Raw genomic sequence first — 27,629 nt, 5'->3', positions numbered from 1 at the left:
GCAGATTCCGCATTCCAGGTTATACATTTTAATTTGCAGATTCCGCATTCCAGGTTATACATTTTAATTTTCATATTTAGGGCTCATGTACACGGGGCCATTGGAAAACTCTTCTGAAAGATGGAAACTGATTGCTGGAAAACATAAGTTAAAAAAACAGCAGTTTAGCCGTGTTTGCATACCATGTTTATGCGTGTTTGCATTTAGAAGCCTTTTTAAAAGATAACCTCAGGAGACCTTCCCGAATGCACTGAAAAATAGTAACTAATTAACTATTTCAGACATTTTGAGAGAAATAGAGAGAACAGAAGCAGAGAGAGCAGTATGTGTTGAGATGACCTGTCTTTACTGGTTGTATTCACTATAGATCCCATCGTGAGCATAATGCAGCGCGTTCTATCATTTTTTCCTTCACGCTAAACCTGGAACTGACTGCGCTGGTGTATTGGTCCATTTGAATACATGGAAAATGCTTTGCATGCATTTCTGATGATGAAAAATAGCACTGTACAGCATCTGGACATGGAACAGTTAAAAAATGCATCTAAACGCAAACGCTTATAAACGCGGTTAACTGTGTTTACACGCATTTACAAGCATTTGGTGTTGAAACCCCAGTAAAATCTACTCCTGAAATTAAGTTTGGTGCAGTCAAAAAAACGACTGTAAACTCAACTGTCTGTAAACGGCATAGTGTACATGGACACATAGGAAAACTTCAGGGAGAGTTCAGGGGCTGCTGAAAAAAAACGCAGAAAAGCTCCTAAACGCGAGTTTATCAGCTGCAGTGCACATGGAGCCCTTACTGTATAGTCAATATATTTTTGTTTATCCTCTATTTGTTTCCAAATATCTCTAGTCATCTTGTGGATTGTCCAGTACTGAAATGGTGCAATGTTTGATGGGAAACAGTGTGTCAGCGGGTATCATAACAAGCCTGTATACACCAAATGATATGGAAAGGATGCAGAAGACTGGGGAAGGGTTCAAGAGTTTGCAAAGAATGCATGTAATACTCTCCACCCCCACCACACACATTCCAGCTGCCTGCTGTGATGTCATCTGAGTCACAGGAAACAGCATAGCAGGAAGGGGGAGGGGGGGCTCTTTAAATCCTGAATAATAAAAAAAAATCCTGTCACATCGCAGACAGATGAAAGACGGTAAATGATCCATACTTTTATACTTTTACTACCTAAGATTGGCTGTAAATATGTACTGAGCAATGTATGTGAAGGTTCAAGAGGTCTGTGTGTGGATGGACTGACTCCTTGTTATAAACATCATAGGAAGTGTGGAGAAGTAGCAGCTACTTGATGTGTTTGTGTGCCTGTCTGTGTGATTGGATGTAGAAATGTGAAAACAGCGACATCCTCTACCGATACAGCAGAAAAGAAATAATGCGGATGATGTTAGTGCTTTGTTTACATGTTTATTTACAAGGATTCCTTCTTCTCTCAAGACTTTCTACACAAGCTGGATTATGAGTTTGTGGGATTCAAATATGAAATGTTTCATTGCACAGAGAAATGTAATATTGCATCTGTTGTAGCATATGTCTGAGATGAACTAGGGTTGTTCTTCGATTCGGGTGATTGTGCATTAACCATTTGCTGGTAATTATTATTATACAGGATTTATATAGCGCCAACAGTTTACGCAACGCTTCACAAAATGAAGGTAGAGATTACAGTTAGGCTCCATGTACACTGCACCTGATAAACAGACGTTCAGGAGCTTTTCTGCGTTTTTTTTCAGCAGTCCCTCAACTCTCCCTAATGTTTTCCTATGTGTCCATGTACAATTTGTTGTTTACAGGCAGTTGAGTTTACAGTCGTTTTTTGAACGTACCAAACTTGTGTTCAGGAGTAGATTTTATCAGAGTTTCAAATGCTTGTAAACACGGCTAACCGCGTTTATACGCATTTGTGTCTGGAAATTTTTTTTTAACTCTTCCATTTCCAGATGCTGTCCAGAGCCTTTTTTTCATCATGAAAAATGCATGCAAAGTGTTTTTCCCGGTACTCAAATGGACCTGGTACACCATACTTTGAGGTTTTCGCATGAAAGAAAATATGTTACACTGCTGCAATAATTTCTGCACTGAAATGAGCTGGAACACATCCAAACACCACAAAAAAAAAGACAGCTAATCTCAACAAATGCAAAAATTATGAGTGCAGCGCTAATTAGTATCTAATAGAACCGTAATACAATATATACTCAATCCCCAAAATAAATCCAAGATACTCAATACATATACAGTGTCATGCATGTATTCCCTCAAGGGGAATATCTCGTGCAAAAACGTGAAAATAAAGTAATATATACTATAATAACATATATACTAATAATAAACAGTGCCACACAAAAAGTGCACAAGGGAATAAACGATAGTTCAAATACATGAAAAGTCCAAAGTAAATAATAATAATACTGATGATGCTGTGCTTAATGATGAACTTCACACTCCACTCTTCATGCAAAATTATGTGCAGTGTATGTGATTCACACGTGACAATCCTTAACAGCCAAAATGCCCCCTCACCTCCTTCCTTAGACCCCAAGGGGCCAGCACGCTTTCAGGATCACACGATCCTATCAGTATGGATCACTCTCTAGAAAATATCTTCCTCCTCCAGCGTCCACCAGTTTAGCAGCCAGCTCCTCCCAGGGTCATAGTAAGACACAAGCAGAGACCCTCCATAGTGCAACCAGTAATTTTATTGGTAATAGGTATAAAAAGTAGATTTCCACTCACAAAACAATGAATCTTCCAGCCTCCTACCACATGCTATGGGTGTACTGCATTGGTAATACACAGGGTGTTCCAATATGGCCCCCACGCCGGAAATGACATCACCACGATTACAGGAAGCTCCTCCCCACGTACCGACTAGTTGCGTCACGCCCACTTCGTGACTTCATCAGGGTCTGATGAAGTCACAAAGTGGGCAAGACGCAACTAGTCGGTACGTGGGGAGGAGCTTCCTGTAATCGTGGTGACGTCATTTCCGGCGTGGGGGCCATATTGGAACACCCTGTGTATTACCCATGCAGTACACCCATAGCATGTGGTAGGAGGCTGGAAGATTCATTGTTTTGTGAGTGGAAATCTACTTTTTATACCTATTACCAATAAAATTACTGGTTGCACTATGGAGGGTCTCTGCTTGTGTCTTACTATGACCCTGGGAGGAGCTGGCTGCTAAACTGGTGGACGCTGGAGGAGGAAGATATTTTCTAGAGAGTGATCCATACTGATAGGATCGTGTGATCCTGAAAGCGTGCTGGCCCCTTGGGGTCTAAGGAAGGAGGTGAGGGGGCATTTTGGCTGTTAAGGATTGTCACGTGTGAATCACATACACTGCACATAATTTTGCATGAAGAGTGGAGTGTGAAGTTCATCATTAAGCACAGCATCATCAGTATTATTATTTACTTTGGACTTTTCTTGTATTTGAACTATCGTTTATTCCCTTGTGCACTTTTTGTGTGGCACTGTTTATTATTAGTATATATGTTATTATAGTATATATTACTTTATTTTCACGTTTTTGCACGAGATATTCCCCTTGAGGGAATACATGCATGACACTGTATATGTATTGAGTATCTTGGATTTATTTTGGGGATTGAGTATATATTGTATTACGGTTCTATTAGATACTAATTAGCGCTGCACTCATAATTTTTGCACTGTTTATTCACTTATTTTGGGTATAAGTTTAGTGTCAGCAGCTTATGGTTATAGGGTAGGAGTCCTTGTGAGCGCAGGAGGTTTTTTGTAATAATCTCAACAAATACTGCTGTCTCTGCTTCTACTCTCTTTATTTCTCTCAAACAGTCTGAAATAATTAATTTACCATTTTCCAGTGCATTCTGGGCATTTGGGAGGTTCTCCTGTGCTTATCTTTAAAAAACGCTTCGGAACGCAAACGTTCATAATTGCTGCTAAACACGCATAACCGCAGCAAAACTGACCTTTTTTAACCTGCGTTTTCCTGCTGTCAATTTTTGTGCTCAACCTTTTGAAGAGCGAGGGCCATTTAAGTGATTTGGTAACCTGTTGAGGGCCATAATGAAATGAAATGGTTCAAAATTTTAATTTTTTTTTTTATATTTAATAGCATACTGAATATTTTCCTCTTGCAGCCAATAAATGTGAGCGGGTGGGAGAGACAAAGAAGCCGGCTTTCAGTGGTTGCAGGAGGAAAATGGAGAAGATCGGGTCCTGTATATGCTGCCCCTCCTGTCCAAGTGAAAATTGCGACCCCCAACACTACATAAGTGGTTAGGGGTCTGTGGTAAAAACTTGTCTCAACTATGGGGTTTTACTGCCCCCAAAACCACAAATGTAAGTGAGCCCTTACTGTTCTGAGCCCCGTTTAAGGCTGATTTCAGACTGATGTGCTGCGGTTTACCTGCACCACGAGTGCAGCACAATGCACCTGCGGGTTAGCTGCGGTTTTCCATAGACTTCTAGTATATTTTGTGTGTGTGGTCCACCAAAACTTTCAGAAAGCACACCGAACCTGCAGGATATAATAGAAGTCTATGGCTCAGTGCAGCTAACCCGCAGGGAAGTTGCAGGTGCAATCCCCTGCACCCGGGGATCAGTGTGAAAGCGGCCTAATAATTGTTAACCCTTTTACAAGTGCTAATATGCCCATTTGTATGTTGATGTTTAGCAACCAGCTATCTGCAGCTATCTGCACATGAACATCCATGTGAAGGTAGCCTAAGAGGGGAAAACTAATTAAAGCTGGCCATACAGCATTCAGCCTGCTGGCTGAAGGAAAGAAATCTAAAAGATTTCTCCATGGATGCATGGATGGACAAATCCCTAATGCCAGGCTATTACATTTTCACACCCGTGAGCGCTGGCTGTCAGAATACCCGACCAGTGCCTGCAGCTGATTGGCTGCAGGTGCTGTTTGGTCAACAATTATAGGCCCAGCTCCTTTGACAAATGTTGATTCAGAAATAGACTTTTGTTGAGGCAGTAAGGTCACTTACTGATAGAATTTCATCTAATCCCTCTTAATTGGCAAAAATTCTAACAGTGTATGGTCAGCCTAATATAGGCAATAAGCAAATTGTTTTACATGTCCATGTTATGTATAGATTGGACAAACGGGTCATAGTGATGGTCTACATGTTTGAGTCGAGCATGGGTCGTTCGTGTGTTCTGTGAACACATGAACGGCATGGTCATTTGGCGGTTTGTTCGCGTCCCATGCCCCACAATGCACTGCTCCATGACAGTGCATTGTGATTGGCCAAAGCATAGAACCTGACCACAGGTTAGGTGCTATGCTTTGGCCAATCATGGGACATGATGAGGTCATAAGGGGGCAGGGGTGATCCCCTTGTGACATCATCACCCTATTTAAGAACTGTCACCCCGGTGCAGCTGTCAGACGGTGGGAGCCAGCTTTGAGGGCGGATCGGGTTTTATTTCTTTTTAGTTTTTCAGGTTGACGGTGGCGCCAGGCATCCCGCCCGCAGACCCCCACAACCACTGGCCAGGGTTGTGGGGAAGAGGCCCTTGTCCTCATCGACATAAGGCACAGGGAAGGGGGCACTCATTCATCCCCCCCCCCCCTTTCCTGGCCAGCCAGGCCTGTATTCAAATCTTTAAAGACTATGTCACAGTTCACACTAGTGTGACGTCTTTTGTGACTTGAGTTCCACAGAATCATGTGAAGGGAAATGTCATTGTTTTCGATTATGCCCATTCTAATCAATGCAATTTATCATGGTGCAATTTTGCAAAAAGTTCTTGCACTAGTTTGTGTTTTACAGTGTGACTTAGAACACTTACAATAGATTGTGCAAAGTCGTAGCAGTCACACTGTAAACTGCATCAAAGTCGCATTGCAGTAGTGTGAACCAAGCCTAATAGGCAAAATATTTTTTTAGTTTTGAATAGAGTAGAGAGGGATTAGAACAACTGTTTATATTGCAGTGTGTTTACTGTAGCAATCGTGCACACAGAGATGGACGCGATGCTCCATTTTGTTAAGAATCTTCCATTTTGTACCATCTCTCACTCCCAAAGCAGGCTTCCTCCTCTTTCCTCATCCCCCTCCCTCTCTGTTGAGTGACATGTGGTCGATGTGTGTTGGCAGAGATCACAGGCAACACACTCAGTGGGAGGGCGTCCTGGCTATAAAACCTCACTAGCTAGGTGTCCCCTTGTCTAAGAAACTCTTGCTTGGAAAGGGATCATAAAAGCGTAAACCGAGTCCTTCACTGAGTTCAAAGACATTCCAGAGAGTCGTAAAAACAGACTTACATTTAAGAACTCCTTTTTTCAAGTTTATATCTTCACACAGGACATAATTACACAAACATGGAGCTCATATTTGGACGGCTGGTATATTACACCCCCTATCTGACATATACAGGAGAGCAGAAAATTATATCTCCTGAAACATTCACGCGAATATTTCATATCTAACCGTTCTGCAGATGCATCTGCATATTAATCTACTAGGAGCACGGCTGCTAAATGCCCCGAGAATAAGTTCTCAATCATAATAAAAGCTATGAGAGTTTCTTGGTCATAACTTAGGTCTCCACCTACACCTCCCTCCCCAAATGAGGCAATTGGTTTACTGCTCTAGGGAGATACCCTGTGGTTTTACTAGAAAAGCTAAGCTAGGCTGAGTTGAGCGGTGGGTGAAGAGTTGAAGAATCTCGCTGCTGTAACATCAAAACTGACAGTGAGAGATAAGAAACCCTGCTCTGAAACCTGATCTGCTTAAGCCAAGGCTGGCGGCAAGTACTTTAACCCTCTAACTTCTCTCTGTTATCTCTTTGCTATGCTATTGTTCTCTGTATATTTATATATATATTGGCTTTACCTTTTTCTGTAAATATTTTTATTGCACCCTTTTGACCTTTTAGTAATAAATCTTGCTTTCTGAAAGTGCTGAACTGTTTCTAAAGCCTTTAATGCAAACTACGAATTCCTGCCTCTAAAGAGCGCTACTGTGTGTGTGTTTTAAACTTCGGTAAATTTCTGCCTGTGGTGACAGTGGTATACCGACGATTATTCAAACATCATAGTTTTATTGCTAATATTGCTGAATTTCCTCTTTCTCTGTACAAAAAGGAGGTGGTGGCAGTGTGAAGGGTTAATTGCGTAATTAATCTGACCCAGTAACAATCGCGCTCAGGCTGAAGGTACATCGATTGTGGTCCATTAGCTGGAAAATCGTTGTGCAGGGTGCAGCTGGGAGTGGCATTGTTACGCACATGACAGCGTGGTTTTAGATTGGCTAGTCCTTCGGTCACGAGTTTGGTGAGAAGGGCTGGGGTCTGACGCCATGATCGTCACATTTACCATTAATGAAGATCTGCCCTCTCTATTTGTCATGTTTACTGTTATCACCAAGAGTTAATGCGAAAGAAAATCACGAATTTTGAGCTGTCATCCAATCGTGAAAAGGGGTGAAATCTAATGGGCTCATTAATACTGATGACAACCAAGGATTCCCACCTCTTGGGGTGATTCCTCACACTTCCTGTCTTGGCTATGGGACAGGAAGTGAAAGGGAAATCTCAATGGAACACAGATGGCAAAAAAAAAGAAAACTAAGAGGGGTTTTAACCATCTTTATCCAAAATGAAAAGAAAAACTTGCCTTTTGTTCTACATTAATATGCAAACCTTTAATATGTTAATTTCTAATTGTAATCCTAGGAATGTCATAGTTTATTAATTTACTATACTTATACTGTTCAGTATGTTGAGAGACCAATAAGATGTGCAGTTCTCAAGACTAAGATTCTACATAATGTAATGTAGTATAATGCATATCATATAAAATTTGCTTTACTTTCCATAACATAATTGTGAACGTTGCTGTTTTCTTAATTATTTTAAATGTACAAAAGCACTTCTGTATAATGTTCTTTCAGCAGTTGTTCTCAGCTGAGGTATCATGTGGTGTTTTGCAACATTTGAAAGGCACAGTTAAATGAATATGTGCAAGTCATGTTTGTCTACTCTACACCAATTTATACCACTTCCGTTATAGTCTGTGGTTGAAACTTTTCGGTTTTCATTTTAGTCTGTCTCATTTTGCCACCAGTCTGGCATCCTTAGCTGACAAGGATCTCTTGAACAAGCATTGTTTTGTCATTTTTTTTAAATAAGCTGGTAAGACATAATATTGGGTGATAGAACCACAATTAGTAACAAGACTTCTATGCTGAATATGTGCCACATTTTCCATTATTCACGGATATTCAGTGATGGGGAAAGAGGATACTGCTTTTATACTTTTTCTGGTCACTGTGAAAGGGACAAAAATTTGTGGATTTTTTATTTAATCATTTGCTTAGTGTTTGATTTACAGTAGGTTCACATTTATGCGGATTTCAGTGCATTTTCCAGCTCGCAGAAAATGCACTACAGTCCATTTAACATGATTTCCTATGGATTTAGTTCATATATGTGTGTTTTGAGCCGGTGCATTTTTTTTGGAAAGGGTCAGGGACTTTTTCTCACAGCAGACTGCGTTTTTTGTGTAGTAAACTTCAATGGACCTGCACCAAAAAACGCAAGTGTTGCCTTTTTGTTGCGTTTTTTTTGTTTTTTTTTCTTGGTTAATAGAAAAGTATGACAGTTCTGTTCATGTAGAGTGACTTTTTTGTGACTTTGATGCAACTTTACACTCTCTGTCATTCAAGTAGCATCAAAGTAGTGCAGGAACCTTTATGTGACCAAAGACACATGTTAGGGTTAAGGGCAATGGTTAGGGTATAAGTTAAGCAGGGGTGTCCAAACATTTTTCAAAGAGGGCCAGATTGGATGAAGTGAACATGGTGGAGGGCCGAACATTTTTCCGAACATTCTTTGAACCATTACAATGAAATGCAAATAAATTATTTTATGCCAAGTTAATTGCAAACGACATACTTTTCATTTCATAACATTAAGATCAACTGACAGCTGAGTTTTCACAATGTATTGAAAATAAATTTAAAAAAAACTTACCTGCACTAATGTGAAGGGTGAAAAAGGTAGCTGGAGCTGAAGTCTCTGCTCGGCAGCCGGGAGGGGAAGAGAAACACACTTCACGCTGGAAGCCCGGCCCTGACGTCACCGCCCTCTGTCGCTCCCAGCGCGGCGCAGTCACGCATGCGCAGTGCTCTCAAGCAGAAGACTGTCTGCCACAGAAGGGAGGGCCGTGCGACAGCCGCATTTACACAGACCAGGGAGAACGCGCCGCAGTCAGGCATGCGCACTGCCCTCTGCTCTCAAGCAGAAGACTGTCTGCCATAGAAGGGAGGGCCACATTACACAGAGCAGGGAGGGCTGTTGGAGGGCCGTATTAAACCGACCCCCGGGCCGTAAATGGCCCGCGGGCCGTACTTTGGACATGCCTGAAGTTAAGGGATAGGCTTAGGGTTAAATGTTAGAATTAGGGATAGATTTAGGGTTAGGGATAGGGTTAGAATTAGGGTTAGAGATAGGGTTAGTGTTCGTGGAAATTGTTAGAGTTGAAACACTAACCCTGACAGTTACCACTAACCCTAAGCCTAATGATTACCGCTAACCCTAACATAACCCTAGCCCTAACATTTAAACCTAACCCTAGCCATCAACCCTAATCCTAGCCATTAACCCTAACATGAGACTTTGGTTACATAAAGGTTCCTGTCCTACTCTGATGTGACCTTGATGCTACTTTGAGTCTACTTGAGTGCCAGAGTGTAAAGTTGCATCAAATTTGCACTACATGAAAAGAACTATCATACTTTTCTATTACCAGAAAAAAGCCTCACAAAACAGAAACCGCATCAACCGCAACCTGCATAGATGTGAAGCTAGGTTTAATGAATGGATATTGCTAATCCTTTTCCATTTGTAAAGGTTTGCTATCTTCAGAATCAACATGTTTTAATGTCTGCAGCTGTTCTTGTTGCAGCTGTTCAGCCTCATGCACTTTTGGCATTTAGCCCTGGTGCAACAGACTCTGGTGTGTAGGTGCAAGTGGCTAATGAGCTTTAGGCCTAATTCTTTGCATGTGTGTTTATTTGTCAGTAATGTTTAGATGCTCTAACATTCTGTTTGCTGGTGCTAAGGAAAAATGCTGCTAGACACTTCCAATGATGTCATGTTTGGAAAAGATATTTAAAGGTAAACTCTTGACACAGCTATTTTTTTCTGGTTTTTTTTAAATCTTTAATTATCACATTACAGGTGTCATTAATTAAAGAGCTCTTTAAGCTTCAATGACTACTGCTGCTATACAGTGAGTGTGAAGCTTCTGGCTCCCTGTTGCATTGTAATGGTGTTTGTGAAGAACACCAGTTCAGTTTTGTGCCTTCATGCCATTGCAGTGCAGAGCCAGTCACGTAACACAGCACAAATGTCACTGCTGTGCTTTGTGAATGGTACAGCAGGGCGAGAGGCGCAGAAGCCCTTTGTTCCAAGACACCATTCCAATGCAGTAGGAAGGTCCTGTTGTATACCAGCAGCTTAGAAAGAACTCTGAAGGGAATAAAAATAATGACACTCATGAGAATTGAAGATTAAATAAAACAGTAGAAATAACTGTGTCTTGAGTTGGGCTTTACCTGCTCAGTTCAGTTGGAAGTTATCCAAGCAAAGATCACTTTGAGTATCTGTTCCCAGGCTTTTGCACTCATGATCTCTGTTCCGTTTATGATTCTCATTTATGACATCTGCCTGTTCCTTGTTATCCCCCTCTCCTGAACTTTTGTCTGTTTCTCCAGGTGATTGTAGCTATATTCGTGCACTTGCGACACAAACAATTGAGTACTGTCCGTGATACTTTTTTTATTTGCACTAACATACAATTTTTCAGGACAAGCTTTTGGGGTTTGTCCCTTTCATCAAGGTCCAAGTAGTACAAAGGGGATCTTGATGAAGGGGACATAACCTGAAAGCTTGTCCTGAAAAATTGTAAGTTAGTTTAAATAAGAGTATCACGGACAGTACTCAGTTTCAGTTTCTCCATGACTAGGGTAGTTCAGATACACCTGTTCCCTATACCCACTCTAAACCGCCCCCCATTTCCATCTCCTTGTTTCCTTAAATAATGACACCAACACCCCAAATGGATTAAATGGCCAAATTGGAACCTTTTTATTAAACAAAACCATAAATAACAAACAAAACAAACATTCACTATTATAACAACCCAGCTCCAAGAACAGTTGCGGATTCTTACACCATTTTGGAGTCCGTGGTACCATTAAGCTAGTTTCTATCCCCAGCCACTAAACACCGCCTCGGGGACTATTCTAACTGACCACAGACCCCTACCAACCTTACCTCATTGACGATTTCCAGCTTGCAAGTGATGCCCCTTACTCTATCCCCACCAACTATTTTCTCATCAGCTCCTCTCATCACCCTGTCCACTCCACCAAGACAGTAAGTGTGCTCGGATTTCATATCTCAACCACACCCTAACCCTAAATTGTCAGGTTTGCTTCCACCCTGTCATGTATGCCCTGCGCTTATTCTTCTTTCAAAACTCCAGGCATGTCTCAACTCTTGTTATCCCCGCTTTAACAATTTGCCTGTCTGACCATGACTTTGCATCCCAATTTTGTACTATGCCTTATTTCTGCCTGTTTTCAGCTCTTTTTGCTCTGAGTGTAATTGGGGGCCTCAACCTGGAAGCCTTTGGCAGCAAAGCCCATCATCCCTTGTGGAGTTCTCTGGTGAACATCAGGCACTTCCTTAGATCCTGCACCATGGTACTCTTTAAGGCCTACTTTTACCTGGTAGCACAGAATCTCCTTCAACACTGTGACACCATTATACTCTATACAGTAATACCATGGCCTGCATTTCACAGCCCCTTCAAAAAATGCAGTCCATGGTATTGAGCCTACTGTATTCTACAAAGTTCTGTCTGTCAAATGCAGATTGGAGGAGAGCCAGGCATATGATTTTGACAGGTCACATGTCTAAGCTTTCAGTAAACATTGAAAAATATTTATCTGAAATGTGAGGTGTTGAAGCAATCTTTTGAGCATCCCATTAATTCAGTAAATGCATGATCCCATGCTGCATACTTTCTTAGAGCTTCCTGAAGAAAGCTATATAACAATTAGTGTGCATTCACACTTGCAAATGCACCCTGCCTGTGATCTCATGTGAGAACCCCAGCAGGGGTTCCTGTGATTAGCTATGACTAGGCAGCCCCCTTAAAAGCAACCCTGAGGTCTCACATGTAATCGCAGGTAGGGTGCACTCACAAGTGTGAATGCACCCTTATGAGCTAAGAATCTATCCCAACATGGTTACCTCCAATGAAATAGTTTGAAACATTGGAGGACAGCTGTCAATGCACCCAGACTGCAGTATGAAGTAGAGGAATCAAACTCTACGTTTTACAAGCATATTAGGTCATTAATATGATATGAGTGAATTAAAGCTAATCATTAATAGATTTGCACATTGCATGAACCGCTACAATCCAGTCATATCATATGCATTCAATTGTATCTCACTGTTACAAATGCTTTCTTATAATTTCTATAAAACTGCTATTTCCTATGAAATAATTTTATAAAAATTTTTAACTCGGTTTTTAAATTACTTGAGATGCATTTTCATAGAACTGAACTGGCATGCAGGAATTGTTTACCACATGAAAATGTTTCTTGATCATATTGCAGAAAGTCCACCTCGATCTCCTTCTTCAGATGAGCAGATTTCAGGAACCCAACAAACTCAGGATACCGTGCATACTGTGGACTGTAAAATTTGTGGTGACATAGCATCTGGTTTCCACTATGGGGTACATGCATGTGAAGGCTGCAAGGTAACACATTTGATTTTTTTCTCAACTAAAATGTGGACCTGTCACATAAAATTTGCTTTGCTAAACGGCAGCATTTCTAAAAATGGGATACCTAAAATAACTGTTTGGGCTGAGGGAACCCCTGCTAAAAGAATTCTTATGAGATCAGCAGAAAAAATGCCCCTCAAATTGAGGGTCAATGTGAAGAATTCCCCCATTACAGCGGTGGTTAGAATGCCACCCTTACAAACAGCTAAAAGATAATTTATATCATGCAGTTGGCTCTGCTACATGGCCCCAGAACTATGCAGGTACCATCAGCTAGGCACCACAGCACAAGGACCCCCCCCCCCCCCCCCAGAGATCTCTAGAAGGACCCTGGTTGAAAATGGCTGCTGTAGGATATTTTTTTAAACATTGAGTATGTCCTACAGGCTGAAGGATATTTAATATCCTTCTATGTAGCAGACCTGTAGTATGCTAGTTTATCTATGTTAATTTCTTCTATATTATCAGAGACGAATAGCAAAGCAGTTACAAGAACTCAAACATAATATTGTTGCAAAAAACAAACAATGAATGGCCAGAAAGTCGAACTTTAATACTGCACTGCTCCATATCATGATTCCACAAATGGCCCAATCACAGTATGCTTTCTTCATAGATGTTAGAGTAACATGCCATTGCTCAAGGCTTATGGATGAAAGTTTCCTTCCGTGGATTCTGTGTCCTTCCCAAAGGTTTTATGCTACATCCTGATCCTATGGACATAGTGGTGTAATTGGAACTGCAAATCATCAGCCCAGACTATGCTTTCCCTGCCTCAGTAGTCCAGTCCTGTATTACCTAAGCCCACTGCAGATGCTTTTGGACTTTACCATGGCTAGGAGTGCTACCCAGCAGACCATTCCACCAAGAATGCAATGCCTAGTATAATGTAATGTAAATTGATGTACCTTGCTATGGCTTTTTGCCATTGTATCCTAGGTCAAACAATACGTCTCACATTCATCCACCAAATATTGCCTCCCATGGAGTATAGATGATGAAGAGATATTTGGATTTAGATTTATCCAGTGAGAACCTTCCAGACTGCTACGTTTAATAAGCCCAGGAACTTGTAAAAATTAGTATACCTTTTTTTACACCACTGTTTTTCCCTTTTAAAAAGCAAGCTATTATTGTGTTTCAGTCCATTTCATTTAACTTTTTTACTTCATATGTGTTATGATGTTTTATATGAGCATTTTCTGCTTTCTTTGTTTTACACACAAACACATTTAATGCATGACAACGAATAGCTGTGGATTAGCTAAAGATACAGCACACAGTTATCTCCATGAAGACAGGATCTCTATCACCAAAACGTCCGAATGAGGTGTCTCATTAGGGAACAAGTCACTGTTATAAATCACATTTTTTATTTCACTTTTTAGTTCTGACTTTAAGAAATGAAGAAAAGTGCAATACATGCAGTATCTTTTGCGCCTGTGTGATATGGATCATCTCATTATTCTGTATTGCATAGCACCTATTACACTCCATGCACCATGACTCTTTATTGTGTGTTATACCTCATGGCTGTTGATTAGATGCAGTGCTTCATATCTCCGTTAAACACAGTGCCCCATGTCTCTCTATTACACAGAGGGCCTCATTTCTCTCAGCTGCATGCAGTGATTTATTCCTTTTGTGGAGCAACTTATGCCTCTCTTATTCAAACTGCAGGTTTTCCTGCTGGCTGCATGTGAGAAATATTCAAAATATTCATATGTAGCGTTTCAGATAGCTGACCAAAAAGAAGAGAAATACTTTGGAGGATATTACTATAGTTAGTCCTGATCACAATAAAAAGCTTAAATAATATATTTATGTATAAACGTCAGTACGCATTAACGTCTGCCCCTTTTTCAGGCATAAACTCTTGCCCACCTAAAGCCAATTTATTTGACAGTTAAATGACAGGAGCAAGACGTAGAGCTGAAAGGGGCCAGATATTAATCTCAAATTGGACAGATGTCATGGTTGCATGTACAGTCTGGTGTAAAGTGTATGTATCTTAAGCTAAAACTTTTTTTTAGTTTTGTAAATACTATGGAATGTTTAAACCATCTTTCAGGCACAAAGAAACACAAAAGGCAAACTAAGTGCGGTATTAGGTACCTTTATTAAAAGTGAAGCCGTATCTCAACGGAGAGATTTGCAGGCTACACACTACACCAGTCACTGGCTCACAGGAGAGTAGAGTGGCGCTGCTGTGATGGATATCTATCAGTTATGCTCATGACACTTTCTTTACATGTGAGTGGACAATTTTTATTTAATCACTTTTAATAAAGACACCTAATACTGCACTTGGCTGCATCCTTTGTATTCCTTTGTGTCTCACTAGTTGAAGATTACCTTGTCTTGCTGAAGAGCCGAAGTTTAGGCAGGACAAGTGTGCCTTCACGATTCACATTCTCCACACCTTTTTGAAGAAATACTGTTTCTTATCCAATTGGACTTTTCATGTTGCCTCTAGTTACACACATTTGCATTTATTTGGATTCCTTATTTAATTTTATTTTTAATGTATTGGTTATCAGTAATATAGTTTGTGGAGATGCTGTATGTTGTGTAAATACATAATTTATATTGTGTTAAACTATCTGTCAGGATTTTTCTTTTTGCTGTGTCACAGTTGGGAGAATTTTCTCCACTTCCTGTTTTGAAACCTAACAGAATGCAAGACAAGATCTCTCCGATAGAAGGGAAATGCTCACTTATACAGTTGTTACCAGGACAATGTCTCCATTGGAAGAACCCCCCCATCCTTTTCTCTACCAATGAAGTTTGGATTTTCTTTAATTTTCAGGCCTTGTTCAGTTTACCTGAACTGAGCACTAAAACAGAAAATTGTATACTCACCTTTCCATAATTTTGTTTTCCTGGGGCATCTTCCTTGCAGCATACAATGGGTTGTGGCTCTGCCCCCACAACCTGATAGGGCTGGTTAACTATATATCAAAGATAGACCTGGCTCACAGTATTCTCTGTTACTCTAACCATTTGGGTGGGAATCTATGCTGCCATGGGAAGGAAATTTACAGAAAGGTGAGTATACAATTTTCTTTTTTTTCCCGGTAGAATACAATGGAAACAGCTCACAATATGGGAGGGTGCACGAAAAAATTTGTAATGGTCAGTAGCGCTAAGTATGCTCCTGCACAACAAATTTTCCAAATTTTACTGTCGTGAGCTGAGCTGGGTTCACCTAATAAAGCGCAGTGAAGGTGTTCTGGGAGGACCATATTGCTGACTTGCAAATATCCTCAGACACTCAGCATATCCAAAATACCCCCAAGAACTTTGTTCATTGGGCTGGGCAGAAGAAGCTCTTCCAAATAATTAGCTTTCAAAATGTTATAGATTGTGTAGCAGAGCATCCCGGTGCTCGATAAGTATCTTCCGATTGCTGGCTACAAAAAAGATGCTGTTTCTAGCCATGTATTCTCATCCCCCTCGCTATTGCAGACAGTAGGACTTTTGTGAATGTCCTGGGGGAGGTAGACAAACCATAGGGAAGGCACAAAAACCAGTAGTGGAACTGAAAGGCAGGATGGATTGGGACAAGTAAGTAGACCTCTGATAAATGTACAGAGAGCATCCAATCTCTCAGATTTAATAATAGAATTGATTGGAGATAACAACGCCAACTTTCTGTGCTTGTTGAGCTTTTTTAAAGTTTAGCACTGGGCACAGATGATTTTGAGATTTTTTTTTTTACTAGGAACAGAGGTGAACTGAATTCTTCATCTCATCTGGGCACTTGGAACCTTCATGATCGCTTGTTCTTGAATGCATTTGGCTACAAACTGGACCAGAATTTTTTGCTTTTCCATCAAATCTGGTAGCCTAGCTGGCTGGAAGTGATTGGAAGGTGGACATCCCTTAAACTTCCACCAATGTCGCACTGATAAGGCCGATATGGCCCACTGATCCTGAATATTTTCCATTCAGCTGTGTGCAGAAAGCTTCATCTAGCTCCCACAGGCACAGCCTGGATGAGCGCACCCTTAAAAGGACTTCTGCTGTTCTCCCAAGATAGGTGCCTTAGATTTTTAAGGCTTCAACAATGAAGATTGGGTACTTCTTAAGTTCCTTTTGTAATCTTTTCCTGGTCCATAGGACTTTGCCTCCTCATATCTACCCAAGAGTTGCTGCCTGTATGCTGAACCTTTCTGATTCTTCTATTTTTTATCAGATGGTATCCGCTCTGACCTGCCAGTGGTCACCCTTGAGATGGCTGCATCCATTGTACTCCAAAATGGATTGGGGCCAACGTCTTGTAGCAGTTCATTTCTCGTGAAGAACCTAAAACGACATTTACTGATGCCTCCGCCACAGAGTCTCCCACCAATTTCAGCTCTTACAAAATGTTACCACCTTGCCCCTCTCCACTTCCTCAAGGACTTCTTTAATATCAACTGTCCAACTAGATATTGCTCTGTCTACCACTGCAAATGTTATTGGTGGTCTGCAGGCACCTGCAGATACTACAGCACATAAAAGCACTTTAGATCTAGATCTAATTTTCGGCCTAGAGCGTCCTTGAACGTAACTGCAAAGTGACATGTCTTGCCATTAGCATTAATTATGCATCCACCATCAATCTGCAAAAGCAGCAGATTGAACGTTGGCTCTTTCAGGGGGTACAATTTTGAGGTTTGGGAAGTACTTTCTAACCTTGTGGAGAATTTCCTTCACTTCACTTCATCCCAGGCTTGGCAGGACTTGACATTCTAGCTTGTCAGGCAATGACTTTCCACCACAAATGCAGCAACCATTGGAGCTGGTAACCTGTGGTGTTTGTAGATGGGGAGCAATAATAATGAGAGGTGGGATGATGACCTTGATCAACATTGCTTGAATGTCTGCTTTTAAATGGCGACTTGTCTTGACCTTTAGAGTGCTCCCTCCATCTTGAGGTTCATACAGGGCTGTAGATATTATGACAGTATTGGCTCTCTTTTTCTCAACATCTTCACTACTTACCTAATCCCTTTACCTTACAGGCAATGGGTGGTCTGACTGGGCAATGTTCCCCATAGAAATAGAGCAAAATAGCAGACTGAAATGAAAAACAGGAACAGTGATCCCAGAGCAACACTGAGAAGGAGATAAGAAAAGCCCAGGTGAATGCCACAAAAATGGAAAACAAACCTGCAAACAGTGACCACATGAGCATCCAGCATGCATGAGTAGAGACCACCACGTGTTGCCCAAAAATGCCTTAAAATCATTTAAAACTGTCACCCTTGGCCATTATTGATGATATAAGCACATGAGCATGCTCAGATGACAGTCTGAGGCTCCCAGCTCTATCTTAGAAAAGGTAAGCCAGGAAACTGGCTGTGGCAGCCGCATCACTTTCTGCCATGCATGCTCAGAGTGTACTTGCAGGGCTGCAGCCATCTGGGAAATGGCAAACGTCCACAACACAGACAGGTACAGGAAAGTACTGACAAACAGAGAAAAGATGGGAAAATCATATGGAAAGCAAAGGGAAAATGCTACCACTTACGCCAAAGCTTGTTTAAAGCTTTCTTTGACAGGTCTACACCACCAGAATGGGGTTCCAACTATGTAACTCATTTGGAGGCTGTAAAGGAAGGACTTCCACTCAGGAAAGGCTGAACCATGCCCCCCAGAATGAGGCTTCGACCATATAGCTCATTTAGAGGCTGTGTAGGAAAGACTTTCACCCAGGAGAGGCTGAACCTGGCTAGGGCAACAAATGGTAAGCGATACCTCACGACTCCAGTCCTGATCAGGTGAGGACAAAAAGGAGAATGCTGAGAGCTGGGTCTGTCTTTGATTTATAGTTAACCAGTCCTATCAGGTTGTGGGGGTGGAGCCACAACCCATTGTATGCTGCCATGATGGACCAAGAAATATTGTTTCAAAAACCAGACTGAGTAATAACTAAAGAAAAAAAGAATATCTTATTTTACTTTAATTTCCATGATCTGCATACTTGTTCTAGGTCACCAGTGTCCTGCTGAAATGTAAGGAAAGGTCATTCTATGTGCAAAGCAGAGCAATTTTCCTCAAAGACCCAAGTAAAAATGTAGTCACAATTAATGAGGCAGGAATGATAATCAAGATTTCAAAAAACAGTCATCTCTTTCTGGTATCAATATCATGGACCCAGACTTTGAGAAACCGTATGGATTCTGCAAAAATTGAACTTGCAGCTGGAAGAGCAGCCAGTGCAGAGCTTAATATTTGCTTCTCAACAACAATATGTGTGCCTATATAACGCACCCACACAAAAAAATACTTAGGGGTTGATTTACTAAGAATAAGGTGAAGCAATAGATGGTAGACACCAAATTACACCTAACTGAAACAAGACCATGCCGTGGTGAATGGAAAAGCTTCTTCACATAACAAAAATGAAAGTTGAATCAACTACATTTTGGCCTAAATTTATGATGAAATTAGATTTTTTAAAATTTTTTTACTGGACATGTTTAATAGCAAAAAGTCCAATATATTGTTTTTTTATTAAAATTGTCTGTCTTTTTTTGCTTATAGCGCAAAAAATAAAAAACGAACAGGTGATCAAATACCACCGAAAGAAAGCTCAATTTGTGGGAAAAAAGGACATAAATGTAATCTGGGCGCAAAGTTGCATGACCGCGCAATTGTCCGTTAAAGTAACGCAAAAAATGGCCTGGTTAGGAGGGAAGGGGGGAAAACCTCCGGGAGAGCAAGTGGTTAATGATTGTTACAGAGTAATCCATACTATTTTCTAATGTAAAATATTATATATGTATATATAATGTAATTACATTTATATCTCTGTTATATGACAAATAATTTTTAATGCCTGATTAAAATGTTCTTGTAATAACTGCTTATAATTATATAGCTCAATTTTTGAATCATGCTACAAATATATATTCTAGGTACCATTATGATCAGCATCATGGTTTAGTGGCTAGCACTTCTACCTAGCAGCCCTAGGGTTGCTGGTTCATAATCCCAGCCATGACACTAAATGCATGGAATTAGCATATTCTGGCTATTTGGGTTTCCCTTTTCAAAGAGATGCTGGTAGTTGTTTGTTTTAGCCCCTGTCTAATTTGTCCCCAGTATATGAATGTGAGTTAGGAACTTTAGATTGTAAGCTCCTTGAAGGAAGGGCATGATGTGAATGTACAATATATATGTAAAACGCTGTGTAAATTGACATATAAGTACCTGAAATAATTGTGTGGGTGAGGATTCACTCTTCCACCCGTCTTTCCTGGCCTGCAGGACTGTATGCTCAGATAAGGGCATGTTTGTGATTTTGGGGGAGAAGCCACACTTATTTAATTTTTTTGGCCATGGGATTCCCCTTCAAGTCCATGACGGTTATATCTCTGTTATGTTATTATAAAGGATTTATATAGCACCAAATTATATATATTACAAAATTATATGACAATTATATGAAATGCAAAATGACGTAAACACACGTGATTTTGCACACCCGTGCTGCCGTGTAGCAGTAGATTTGCTATACAGCGGCGGGTAAGCGATTAAAAATGCATTTGCTTGCAGAACAACACGCATAAAGAAATGGGATCTTGGCTTAATCCTGCACTCCTACGCCCTCTAGGGACCAAGTTTAGCCTTTCCTATTATGTTGATTTAACATTTACTAAAGGCATTTTTGTTATGTGAAGAAGCTTTTCTAGTCACCACGGCAAGGTCTTAATTGTTTCAGTTAGGTGTAATTTGGTGTCTACCATCTAATGCTTCACCTTATTCTTAGTAAATCAACCCCTAAGTATTTGTTTTGTGTGGGTGCGTTATATGTCTAATTAGAATTTTCTTTTAATATCTACTAATTATATATCTTAATTCTTGAATCATGGTACTGCTATATATTCTAGCTAACGTTATGGGCAGCATAGTGGCTTAGTGGTTAGCCCTTCTGCCTAGCAACACTAGGATCACTTCAAATCCCAACCATGGCACCATATGTCTGGAGTTTGCATGTTCTCCCTGTGTCTGTGTGGGTTTCCTCCCATGCTCAAAAGACATGCTGGTAGATCAACTGGCTCTAGTATATATGAATGTGAGCTCCTTGAGGGTAGGGATGAGTTTATAGAGGTGTATGATTGCTTCTTTCCCTAAACAAAAACTCTCTTTGCAGAAGGCTCTGGCAAACATAGCCAGCAGCAGCACCACCTCCTCCTTCAGCCATGATTGCAAGAAGTGGTCATTGGTGCAAATACACACAACTGACACCTCTTTGGGTTTCCTGTGTTTTTGAGTTTGGCAAGTTTCACGTGCCTCCAGCTGCTGTGTGTTTACTTTTGGCCAAGGGGCTGATCTTTTGTTCTCATGTCTCTGGGTGCATGCAAACATCCGTCTGCAGATGACTTTCGTTTCGGGAGCTGGTCCTGGGACCATTTGTGTGTGATAACTAGTTTTTATACCAGATCATGTCTCCAAATAGATTTCCTTTTGCGAGCAATACATTATGAAAACTAAATAAGTAAAATAAATATTTGACTTTATTTACAAATTGATTTGTGTTCCTCAGATTGCAACTGGTGAATTAAAAAAAAAAGCCCCATGTTGACATGTTAACCTTCCTGATGGTATTCCTGAGTGTAGCTCGGGGTAAAGTTTCAGTACCACAAGTGGTAACCCCGAGCTACACTCGGGCTTACTATGTGGCACTGCTCCGGGATCTGTTCTTCACTTACCTTGTCCTGCGCTCCCGCGATGTCCCTCCTGCAGTATCCCCGGCTATGTCCTCCGGCAGATGCCGGCATCTGTCTTCCGGGTTCCGTTCCCTGCGAGCGCCAGGACGTACGGGGATGGAATGGCGGGAAATTTGAAAATGACAAATAGGGGTTTATTTACTAAAGCTGGAGAGTGCAAAATTAGGCTCACTTCTGCATAGAAACCAATCAGATTTTACTTTTAGCTTGTTCCATTAAGCTTTGGCCATAAAACCTGGACGCTGATTGGTTTCTATGTAGAAGTGAGCCTGATTTTGCACTCTCCAGCTTTAGTAAATAAACCCTATAGTGACATTCACTAAATTCACTAAAATTACATAGTAAAACACTACTGTATCAAACCATTTCACATACATTTTGTCCCTAGTGCTTTGTCCTGTGCCCTGCCTACATTTTTACTGTTCTTTCTGCCTGGAAACTGAGAAATGTCCTTGGTGTCCAAAAAGCGTCCCTTTAGGTCAAAAGCGGTTTTAGACCAGCTAGAGAACAGCAATAGTAAATTAGAACCACTTGCAGAATTGAGTGATAATGATTCGTGGGGAAATTCGTCATCAGACATTGAAAATGATTTTGCAACTTTGCTCAGTGATGTGTGAACTTGGCGCTATATTTCAAATTTCACTGTTTTTGGTTTGATTATATTATTGAATTAAATTTATTATTATATTATTTTTTTTATGATTATTTATTAAATTATAATTTATGATTTCGTGGTTCAAATTGTAACATACCCAGGATGTTTACTAGACTCTTATTCCTAAAAATTACAGGCCTACAATAAAAAAACTACATATTTCCATGCAAAAAAATGTACCGTTTTGAGCACAGAAATATGGACATAATCAGACCGCTAGGGAGGTCAAAGACTTTACCTGTCCACCAGCTGAATTCAATGGTCCCTGAAATTTAGCTTTCGAGCGGTTAAAGTTTTTTTTTTTTTTTTTTTGTAAATATATTTGGGGGGGGGGGAGTTATTTAACACCTTGCATGTGTGCAGAATAAAATGTTTATTTTGTAGATTATTATTTGTATGGATGTTAATATATTCCTCTTGAGAAAAAAAAGATTTATTGATCCAACAAATACAGAAATAGCTCAATACTCTACATTTATTTTGGCAGCAGCAACACAATTAGGTACATTCATTTACTTGTGTAAAAAGAATCAACAGTATTTATGGTGCTACATTTTGCACAGCACTATACAATAGGGTTAGAAGGGCCCTGCTCTCAAGATCATACTCTCTAAAAGGGATCACAACATAACTTTCACAATGTACAGCTGGGAACAAAATAAGGTTAATGTTAACCAGGTAACACATTTTAAGGTACAAAAATCTGACCACATTAATTTGTTAGGTGCAAGATTCCCAAAAACAAGACTAGGGTAAAAAAAACTAACAAAACCTAGCACCAACACCCCCAACACACACATACATTTCTGATTATGGTAAGAAGGAAGCTGTATTTCTGTCTACATGATTAAGCAAGCTGTGTCAAAGTTAGGAGTTGTAAGAGAACAAATGACATTTTTTAATAACAAGGCTTAGCAGATGCTCACAAACCATAAATGCATGGTCAGACTGGAAAAATGCACACAAATTTAAGCAAATGCACAATTATAGCAAACACACAATACAAACCTAAAAAATGGGGTGTTTGTCATTATGCACAATATTTCTCCCACCCCCCAAAAAACACCCACCAAGGACTGACAGCTGTGAAGGAACACGGTGCCCGACCTCTGCCCTTCTCACCAACTCATGACAAAGGACCAGCCAATCTCACACCGCGCTGTCACTTGCCACTTGCGTAACAATGCCACTCTCAGCTACACCCTGCACAAAGATTTTCCAGCTTGCGGGACCACAATCTGTGTGCCAGCAGTCTGAGAGCAATTGTTACAGGGTTAGGTTAATTACGCAATTAACCCTTCACACTGCCACCACCGCCTTTTTACAGAGAAGGAGGAAACTCACAAATCCTAGCAATCACACTATGATTTTAGCATAAGGGTCTGCAACACACACTGTCACCACAGACAGATATATTCAGAGGATTATTATATACAGTAGCACTCTTCAAGAGACAGAGGTTCTTTAATTTGCATTAAAAGCTTTAGAGACAGTTTCAACACTTTTCAAAATAGGATTTATTACTAAAAAGGTCAAAAAGGTGCAATTAAAATATTTCCAGAAAAAGATGTTAGAAAGACATAAAGAGAACAATAAAGCAACAGAGAAATAAAAGACAGATGTTAAGAAGGCAGAATGCTTGCTAAGTCCTGGTTTAGCAGAGTCCAGTTGTCTGAGCAAAAATGATTGCCTAGGCTCTCAAGTCTGTTAAGATGTTTCTAATTGATGTTAAATGAGAGATCTCCTTCACCAGGCCTGTAATCCTTTTCTATGATATTAAAGGGGTGTCGCTGGAGAACAACTGACCAATCATCCGGTTTAGGGGATGGGTGCAGGTGGTATTCTAGAAACTGGCAGATTAATATTCAGAATTATTTTTCAAACCCAGGGATACCAAACACAGCTTACCCTTGTCACCCAGGAGGAAAACGACTGCTTTCTCCCCTTTCCTATGTGCTAACCTAGTCATGTAGGACCTTGATTGGTTATGATTTGCTCTATTCAAATAAATACCTAATATTAATGTGCCAAGTTCCTGTTGAATTCTATTAATTGTATGCAGAATTGTTACATGTGGAATAGACGTTTTATGGCAGGCTCTGCATTCCCAGAGCTCTAATGGCTCTAGTTATTGTTTTACAATAGGACAGAGGAAAGTGTTTTTCATGGTTCCTGAAAAATAGATATCCTGCCAAGACTAATTAGTGGTTTACAGCTCTGGCGTTGGCCTCTATTTGTGTTTTATTTAGGATAGGAGGCTCTTTTGAAGCTCCTTACAACTTACAGCCACAAATTCCATTTTCAATAGGAGGGAGGAGGGAAGAAAGATGATACATATAAAAGATGCAGCGCTAAATATATAAATCAATAAATAAAATATTAAAAAAATACTGAAAATATATGTATATAAAGCAAAACAAAATGGCAAATGACCCAAATCCACAAGGGGATATAGGAGAGACCGTGACCCTTAACAGACAAATAAAAGTGGCTTAGTGCAAAATAAAGTGTCCACAGTTCATATTTCTAAGATGTGCAGGTGAATCACAGCACACTCCCAACGTGATCCCAGGCAGTCTGGCTGCAATGGCCTCTCACCTCCACTCTATGACCCCACAGGGCCACAAAGCATAATGTAGATCACCTCTGGATCCCTCCAGCCAGTAGCTCCTCAGATAAAAATGGCATGGGCAGTCATCGCATGAACATGAACAGTATTCAGCCGGACCAGTGGGCAAACGGAATGTACCCTCCTCAGATGTCAAAAAGCTCATATGCTCATAAATGAGGAAAGAAACACAATCCTCATAGTGTATTACTGCTTTTAATGGCCAAAAAGACAACAATAAGCCAAGAAAACAGAGATATATACACTTACATAGCAACAGCCTGTTTCCAGTTAGTTTCAATAAGCTGGGTGTACAGCATGATTAAAAGGTGTTCCAAGATGGCGCCACGCCGGAAGTACGTCACCACGCTATTGCCGTTGACGCGTTGCGTCACGTAACTCGTGACTTCGTCTCCTGTCCTGACGAAGTCACGAGTGCAGTTTAGTAAGGAGGAGCGGGTGGTCGACCGTGTCGAAGGCCGCGGAGAGGTCGAGGAGTAGGAGGACAGAGTAGTGGCCATAAGCTTTGGCGGTTAGCAGGTCGTTAGTGAAGTAAGGCAGTTTCATTCCATTTATCCTTGTGCTTATGTGAGTAGATGCACAATATTTTTTACACTAAATTTGTGAGTTGCACTATGGAATGTTTGGAATACTTGCTTATCTCTTGCTTGGCTTATTTTACATGGGGAGAGTGGAGTTGCAAACAGTGAATCCCTGCTGATGTACCCTGGAGTTCCTGTGTACCTTTGAACAACCTGTTGCTGTGAAATCTCATATGGTCCCAAGTCTGGGGATGGATGATTACTGAAAACATGCTGCTATAAGACCACCTATAATTTGGGGTCTTATCGCTTTCTAAGAGGCTGCAATTGGTGCTGGTGTGGAATTCACAAGGCTGCTTATTGACATTCACGAGTGAAAACATATGGCAAGATTTGCAATAATGGTGGAACCCTACACATAACTATTATTTTATTTGGACATTTACATATAGATGGTGGACTTCCATCATGATCTATGTTTATTGATTTATGAATTGATATTTTTTCTTTTTTGGTGTGTCATTGTGGAATAGTGGTCACCCTCTGAATTTTTTTCCCATAATTTTTATGTGTTTTTAAGATGTTGGGACACATATCACATTTTTTGGAATAATTTTTGTTAGATGCTGAGCACCAAGTGCAGTTTTTCTACCATTTGGTTATATTTTAAAAGTACAAGTCCCTGGGCATGGTTAATGCACATGGCAGTACATTCATAAGCATATATACTGCAGAGAATATATGCTCCAAAAAAAAGAAGAATAAAACACAGTACCAGCATCATTTAAAAGACTAGAAAAGATAAATATTAAATAGGAAGCAACAAAACACAGCTAAAAAAAAATTAGAAAGGAAATGAAAAAGTTCTCAATATCTATGTTGGTGTTTCTGTGCATAGTAACAGTTCTATAGTTACAATTATTGATGTGTACCGTTATATATATATATATATATATATATATATATATATACAGTCAGGTCCATAAATATTGGGACATGGACACAATTCTAACATTTTTGGCTCTATACACCACCACAATGGATTTGAAATGAAACAAACAAGATGTGCTTTAACTGCAGACTGTCAGCTTTAATTTGAGGGTATTAACATCCAAATCAGGTGAACTTGGTTGCAAATCCTTTGCAGTCAATTACAGCCTGAAGTCTGGAACACATAGACATCACCAGACGTTGGGTTTCATCCCTGGTGATGCTCTGCCAGGCCTCTACTGCAACTGTCTTCAGTTCCTGCTTGTTCTTGGGGCATTTTCCCTTCAGTTTTGTCTTCAGCAAGTGAAATGCATGCTCAATCGGATTCAGGTCAGGTGATTGACGTGGCCATTGCATAACATTCCACTTCTTTCCCTTAAAAAAACTCTTTGGTTGCTTTTGCAGTATGCTTTGGGTCATTGTCCATCTGCACTGTGAAGCGGCGTCCAATGAGTTCTGAAGCATTTGGCTGAATATGAGCAGATAATATTGCCCGAAACACTTCAGAATTCATCCTGCTGCTTTTGTCAGCAGTCACATCATCAATAAATACAAGAGAACCAGTTCCATTGGCAGCCATACATGCCTACGCCATGACACTACCACCACCATGCTTCACTGATGAGGTGGTATGCTTAGGATCATGAGTAGAGATGAGCGAATTATTCAAAAATTCGATTCGGCTGATTCGCCGAATTTCAGGAAGAAATTCGATTCGATGCGAATTAATTCGCTACGAAGTTAACTTATAAAAAGGGTTTCTAGGCTTCAGAGAGCCTTTAAATTAGTGCAGAACACTGTACCTTTAATTTGAATGCCCTTGGAGATGAGGAAGGAGAAGGAGAAGGATGAGAAGAAGGAGAAGGAGAAGGATGAGAAGAAGGAGAAGGAGAAGGATGAGAAGAAGGAGAAGGAGAAGGATGAGAAGAAGGAGAAGGAGAAGGATGAGAAGAAGGAGAATGAGAAGGATGAGAAGAAGGAGAATGAGAAGGATGAGAAGAAGGAGAAGGATGAGAAGATGGAGAAGGAGAAGAAGGAGAAGGATGAGAAGAAGGAGAAGGAGAAGGATGAGAAGATGGAGAAGGAGAAGGATGAGAAGAAGGAGAAGGATGAGAAGAAGGAGAAGGAGAAGAAGGAGAAGGAGAAGGATGAGAAGAAGGAGAAGGATGAGAAGAAGGAGAAGGATGAGAAGAAGGATGAGAAGAAAGATGAGAAGAAGGAGAAGGATGAGAAGAAGGATGAGAAGGATGAGAAGAAGGAG

The 27,629-nt window shown here is 40.4% G+C and overlaps 1 protein-coding gene across 1 annotated transcript in view; it reads left to right on the top strand.

The window, feature by feature from the left end:
- Window positions 1-1,046: 1,046 nt before the first annotated feature.
- Window positions 1,047-27,629, top strand: part of PPARD (peroxisome proliferator activated receptor delta) — a 59,699-nt gene continuing 33,116 nt past the window's right edge. The window contains exons 1-2 of the mRNA XM_089681200.1: window positions 1,047-1,163; window positions 12,678-12,823. Coding sequence (XP_089537326.1) covers window positions 1,154-1,163; window positions 12,678-12,823 — 156 coding nt within the window. The 5' untranslated portion in view covers window positions 1,047-1,153. The remainder of the gene's footprint in view (window positions 1,164-12,677; window positions 12,824-27,629) is intronic.

The sequence above is a fragment of the Staurois parvus genome, unplaced genomic scaffold (assembly GCF_062004578.1).
Source record: "Staurois parvus isolate SC_StPar_1 unplaced genomic scaffold, SC_StPar_1.0 ptg000261l, whole genome shotgun sequence".
Taxonomy (NCBI): Eukaryota; Metazoa; Chordata; class Amphibia; order Anura; family Ranidae; genus Staurois; species Staurois parvus.
Note: the sequence above shows the minus strand (reverse complement) of the source record. Positions and strands in the feature narration are given on the sequence as shown.